The sequence below is a fragment of the Pygoscelis adeliae genome, unplaced genomic scaffold, assembly GCF_000699105.1.
Source record: "Pygoscelis adeliae isolate BGI_AS28 unplaced genomic scaffold, ASM69910v1 Scaffold120, whole genome shotgun sequence".
Taxonomy (NCBI): domain Eukaryota; kingdom Metazoa; phylum Chordata; class Aves; order Sphenisciformes; family Spheniscidae; genus Pygoscelis; species Pygoscelis adeliae.
The window spans coordinates 3,882,538-3,888,853 of record NW_008824032.1 but is presented as its reverse complement, the minus strand read 5'-3'; the positions used below and the strand labels follow the sequence as shown (position 1 = coordinate 3,888,853).

Below are 6,316 nucleotides of genomic sequence, written 5' to 3'. Positions count from 1 at the left end.
TTTATGGAGCAAATACAACTATTGAAAGACTTAGTTTAACTTGTGAAGTAAAACATTATATTGTCTCTTGATTGCAGGGATGCCAAAGCTTGTGTTGTTCATGGCTCAGATTTGAAGGACATGACTAGTGAGCAACTGGATGACATCCTGATGCATCATACAGAAATTGTCTTTGCCAGGACATCTCCTCAGCAGAAGCTTATAATTGTGGAAGGCTGTCAGCGACAGGTAAAGTAGAGGGAGTCCAAGGATTCCATATTGGAGAAATCCCCAGACATATATATATATAAATATATATATATATAAAAACTACCAACCAGTGCTGCCTTCTGAAGGAGCAGAGCTTAGTCGTCTCAGTGCCCTCGGGTAAAGGGCCAGACTAGATCTCAGTCTGTCAGCAGCCCTCAGCTGCTGATGTCAGGCTGCTCTACAATACATAAGTATAAGGGTCATGCAGGAAAACATCTTCAGTTTGTAATGAGGCTTTCTTCAGATCCTAGGATGTTTAACACACTTAATTCCTAAATGCTTTGGAAGTGCTTGGGAGAGGAGGATTCAACATGTTTATATATTGTCCAACATCTCCTTTGGAGAGAGCAGCATGGTTCTCTGATAAGCCTGATCAGAACAGGGCAAGGTGTGTGGGGAGGACAAGGAGAAACTGAGGTCTCTTTACAGCAAAGTGAAATAGCTTTTTATGCTTCATCTCCTGAAAGACAGGAGAAAGCTTTTCTGCCCAAAACATCTTATATGACGAGTTCAGTCTTTCTATCCCTCTCTTTGTGACTAGGGTGCTATTGTAGCAGTCACAGGTGACGGTGTGAATGATTCCCCAGCCCTGAAGAAGGCTGACATTGGTGTTGCTATGGGTATTTCTGGCTCAGATGTCTCTAAGCAGGCAGCTGACATGATTCTGCTGGATGATAACTTTGCCTCCATTGTCACTGGGGTTGAAGAAGGTGAGTTTATAACTTGTGCGCAGTGGTGGCGAAGTGGTGTGCTTCAGCAATGTTACTTACTGATTCCATCTGAAATAGAGGTGTCTGGAGGGCTCTCCTTTATTTGACCTTGTCTCCATGACAAGTGTTTTTTCCAAGGAGGGTGGCACTTTGCTCCTCCCTTCAAAGTCTTCTCCCTTTCCGTGGGACCAGCACGACCCTTTGGGATGGGTAACAGTAGGAAGCAGCTGAGTAACAAAAGCTACTTCGTCCTTTCGCCCAACACTGACCCTACGGTCATCTTTGCCAGCTGAGTCCACACATTTTCCTCCCTGATGGAGCAATAGCTCTCGAACAGGAGCAGAACAGAGGGTACCTCCAGGGACTCTTGATGAGCTTCAGAAACCAGGGCTTAGTATCCTACTGCTGTATGCAGTGAACCCTGATTGCTGTGACCAAAAATATTACTCTGTATAGGTAATGCTGTGCATGGAGCACATAGTCTCACCCTTACATGCAAGAGAACTCTTCAATTTGCTGCACTAGCATTTTGCCTTTCAGTGTTACCACTGAAGCTGCCTATGAGCTACTTGGCTGCCTTCCGCTGATAAGCGAGAGTTACGTTGTTCTCTCTGCCTTGCCCCAGGGCGTCTGATCTTCGATAACCTGAAGAAGTCTATTGCTTACACCTTGACCAGTAACATTCCTGAAATCACGCCGTTCCTGATCTTCATCATTGCGAACATACCCCTTCCACTGGGAACAGTCACCATCCTCTGCATTGACTTGGGCACTGACATGGTGAATGTCTTTTTTTTGTCTCAAGAAGAAATGTGGGTGTTCTTAGGTACCCTAAAGAAAGGACAGGCAGAAGGAAAATGCTTAAATACAGCTTTCTGGAGTGTTCTGATTTAAAATAAGTGACCATTTGATACACCCTTAATCCACACTCCCTTGTCTCATGGCTCTCCGAGTCTGAGGATCCTTCAGTTCCATGTAAGGACAAACTGGGGAGGGGGAGGGGGTAAGGTCCTTCCCGAATACTACAGCCAGGGCTTCTGGGCAGCGCTGTTTCTCAGGCTGAAAACATGGGCCAGGGAAGGCTATATACAGTGGAAAATTGAAACGGTTCTAACAGCAGTCCTACCACCTCCAAAGGTCCCTGCTATCTCCCTGGCATATGAGCAAGCAGAGAGTGACATCATGAAGAGGCAGCCCAGAAATCCGAAAACAGACAAGCTGGTGAATGAACGGCTGATCAGCATGGCCTATGGGCAGATTGGTAAGCTGCTCTGTTTTCTCTGGCACTGATCTGAACTCGGTGGTAGCAGGGGTTGTACACATCCTGAGTCAGTGACTGTTCTGCTTATTTTGGTAGGATTGAGGTTTGGGATGTGTAAACCAGAACCTCGGGTTGTTAAGAGCTTGCCGTGATTCCGCCCCCATGGCACATAGCGGTGGCTTGTGCAGCTTGATCCATTGAATCGCTTTCACAGTAACTTTGTTTAATTGCATGGCGCTGTAAAGGAACTGGCTGACAACCAGCTCTCCTCTGGTTCAAACTTGTTCAGCAAGAACATAGATCCCATTGTTAGTTTAATTAGAAGTAAAGGATTCTCTCCAGCGTATCCCTAAACACACAGTATTAGGAGCCTTGATTAAAGGCAGCTACAGAGACGTGCCCAGTTCACAGGATGGGAGCTCATGCTTAATTGCAGCAGACCTTGGGAACCTTCTTGACTGTATTTTGCAAGGGTTGGGGGTGGGTGGGCAAGGCTTAATGAGAATACAAAGGGAGTTTTATCTTGTGTCCTTGAGTACCATGCCATCACAGCACAAGGCAGAACAGAAGTAACTCTGTACAAAGTTGGGAGCAGAAACTGCTCAGCAAAAGGGTAGCAGCTGAGTTTAATGTTAGTGTGAACTATTTCTATAGCTGCTGCTTGGGAGACTTCCTTAGGTGGTTGGGGGTCTCCTGGAAACTGCTTTCTGTTATAACTGCACTGCACAGTAGCTTCATCAGTTTTATCATCCTTTCTTATCTGTTTAGGTATGATCCAGGCCCTTGGAGGTTTCTTCACCTATTTTGTAATCATGGCAGAGAATGGGTTCTGGCCTTCTGGCTTGCTAGGGATCAGAGTTCAGTGGGATGACCGATGGGTTAACGACGTGGAAGACAGCTATGGGCAGCAATGGGTAAGTTTTGAGGCGCAGGTTGCTGAACTTGGTGTGAGCACCAGAGAGCAAAGGCAGCATGTCTGAACGAATGCTCTCTGCTTTGTCTGCATCCTAGACCTACGAACAGAGGAAAATAGTGGAGTTCACGTGCCATACAGCCTTCTTTGTCAGCATTGTGGTTGTGCAGTGGGCAGACTTGATCATTTGTAAGACCCGAAGAAACTCCGTCTTCCAGCAGGGGATGAAGTAAGTCAGGCTGTCCATGGAGGATTTAGAACTAGACTCGGTGTATTCTCCAGCACACGGCATTCTAGTTCTTTGTCCCAGCAGTGTCTGGGCATCTTGGCATAAGTCTTGAACAGTCTGGTGCCTTGGTAGCGGATAAAAGAGGGACTGGGTGCTCTCTTTCTTGTAGTACCTGCTACGGTCGTCAGGCTGAGACAAAGTGAAATGCTGACTTCTGCTGGCACAGGTGGGAGCTAGCCCACCTCAAAGGACAGTGACATACTCTACACATCCTTGTGCAGCAGGAGAGCAGCTGATGTCTTGATCTGGTGGCATGAACCTCAGCCTCCATCTGAATTTGTGATGAAAGTAATTGCTGGTTGACTTAGTTGTGAACCAGAATATCTCTGTCTAGAGACATAAAAGACCCTTGTGACAGCTGTGCCATCAGCTTGGATGGCCTGATAGTCCCCACCTGATGGACTTCTGGGCTAGACCAGAATGTCTGTTTCCATTCACTACCATGTGGCAACTAGTGTGTTTTAGGATGTCGTCTGTGAAAATACTTTGTCCCTGACTGCTTTCCTCTGTCTACTAGGAACAAGATCTTAATATTTGGTCTCTTTGAGGAGACTGCTCTGGCTGCCTTCCTGTCCTACTGCCCAGGGATGGATGTTGCTCTAAGGATGTACCCTCTCAAGTAAGCTGCATCGTCTTTTTTGTACAGCAGACTGTACCACAGAACAATAGTGCTTGGGTGGGGAGATGGATAAAAGTAGCTGCAAGCTTGCGGAGCATGAAACCTAGTCTTAACCCAGAAGAGCTCAGGCTAGAGGTGGCAAGTGATCCTTTGCTGTAGTGTGGCACATCGGGGGTTTGCTTTGCTTTACTGCTTGTGGGCGTGCTTACGGGGAGCCTGCAGTTCAGTGCCCCACTAAAAATTAGCAACACAACTTCAGCTGTACCAGTGTGCTGTAGTGCAGCTGCTCTTGTACTTACTTGCATGGGGTATCTTTATGGGTAGGGGACTGCACCTCCAAAGAAAGCCGGTTGAATTGCTCCAAAACATAGGCCAGCTGACTCTTCTTTACTAAAGAACTAGTGATGACATCTTGTGCCTTTTTCTACCTTCCAAAGAAACAGGACAAGTAGTAAAGTCTTTTGAAAGATGCTACGTAGGTGCAGATGACCAGTTGGTGCATAGTAACTTTCCTAACGGTTGGGAGGGTGCCAACGTCCGAAGCATTGCCCAACAGCATTGCAACACTTCATGGCAGGGTTTAGTCTCAAACTTCAAACAGTCCTCTGGCTTAAATGCCATGAAATTTTCATGGCAAAAAAAAAAAACCTGGTACATCTTGTGTTCCATTCAGAAGCATCGTCTGGAGTTTGGTGCTGAAGTGTGAGCATTTCCTAACAAGAAAGCTGGCATCTGCCCAATGCCTGCAGCAGCTAGATGTTAGCACGTGTAAATCATAAGGGAAACCAGTGCCGTTCAAGTGAGCAAAGCTGTGGGCACAAAGGTTATGTGTACTTAGAGGAAATAGGGCTAGTTTAATAGGTGGGGAGGTGCCGGTACGGAGATGAGCAAAGGTGCTATTATGACACACCTCATGTTGGAATTAATATCCAAAAGTGGATTAACCTATTGCAGCAGAAGGACTTGGTGGTAATTCTTGGCTTGGAGGATTCTCGGCTGAACTACAGCCTTGTGGGAGCTGGCGCACTGGCAAGCTGGGACATGCCAGCCTTCCTGCACTCTGCTGTGCCATCAAGTCAGCTCTGCTAGGTGAAGAGCATCTCGGCTGCCTCTGTTCTCACTATTACCTCTCCCAAACAGGCCGACCTGGTGGTTCTGCGCTTTCCCGTACTCCCTCCTTATATTCCTGTATGATGAAGTCAGAAAGCTCATCATCAGACGCAACCCTGGTGGTAAGAATATGCTGCTAATCTGTGTTTCTTTCCCCACCTCTTCATGCTGCTGAGTTCTGTAGAAGCTCTGACAACGCTCAGGGACGCCCAGTGCCAAGCACTACGCAGGGGTATATTTTGCTGTGTTTTCCCTTCCTCAACATTAATAGTGCAGTTAGTTCAAATTAAGGACTTTCTCTGTCCCTCTCCCTGCATTCTCCTGTAGTATATGAAAGTACCAAGACAAGACTGATTAATGCTTGGGTAGTTCTAGAAAGCTGGAATGGGATCTGAAAGTGCAGCACATCAACAATTTGGCAAGATTTTTCCATTGTGACGGGTCACTTAATAGCTCAGGTGCTACCGTGCAAGTTTTCAGAGCCTAAAAGGAGCTCTCGTGAACCTCATACTTGGTCTGCCTTAAGACTAACTCCTTCTCCCTCCTTTTCCTTTAGGTTGGGTGGAAAAAGAGACCTACTACTAAAAAGCGCCTGTAAAACATTCCACGCACAGCCCATGCCACCTCTCCACCATCTCCCCTGTGTGTGTACTTCATCTTTGCAAGTGCAGAACTGTGCCTGGGCAGGATTGAGCTGAAACTAAAGGAAACATGAAGAAACATGGACTGGAGGAGAAAGCAAGGGGCAGGTTGGGGTGGGGGGAGCGTCCAACCATCAGTCCATGGGGATGAGAGTATGAGTAGTTTTATGTGCCTTTTTGTTTTTGTAAAAGGAAACTGAAGATTTTATATGTGGATTTTTACAAATAAAGGTGGATTATAAGAGGATGCCCCCACATGGTCTTAGGTGGATGTTTTTCTCAAGACAAAAACTGGTTCAGGGCAGCCTCCCCTCCTTGCTTAGGGGTGTGGTGGCGACACCATGGGTTAGCCCCTGGCTTCCCATTTTTGTAGCAGGGAAGCAGAGCTGCTTGACCCAGAGACAACAGCATATGCAGTTTTTAACAGCCCTGGTGCATCCCATGTTGTAGCTCAGTACCTAATGTGACAAACTGCTTGCAAGCACTTGCATTTCAAAGCCTAAAGCTCAGAAAGCTTGCTGGCC

General features: G+C 46.7%; 1 protein-coding gene across 1 annotated transcript in view; it reads left to right on the top strand.

The window, feature by feature from the left end:
* The window catches only part of ATP1A1 (ATPase, Na+/K+ transporting, alpha 1 polypeptide), a 19,642-nt gene extending 13,595 nt beyond the window's left edge, over positions 1-6,047 (top strand). The window contains exons 14-22 of the mRNA XM_009329350.1: positions 78-228; positions 791-959; positions 1,585-1,739; positions 2,097-2,220; positions 2,989-3,134; positions 3,232-3,362; positions 3,940-4,041; positions 5,182-5,273; positions 5,708-6,047. Coding sequence (XP_009327625.1) covers positions 78-228; positions 791-959; positions 1,585-1,739; positions 2,097-2,220; positions 2,989-3,134; positions 3,232-3,362; positions 3,940-4,041; positions 5,182-5,273; positions 5,708-5,736 — 1,099 coding nt within the window. The 3' untranslated portion in view covers positions 5,737-6,047. The remainder of the gene's footprint in view (positions 1-77; positions 229-790; positions 960-1,584; positions 1,740-2,096; positions 2,221-2,988; positions 3,135-3,231; positions 3,363-3,939; positions 4,042-5,181; positions 5,274-5,707) is intronic.
* The last annotated feature ends 269 nt before the right edge of the window (positions 6,048-6,316 follow it).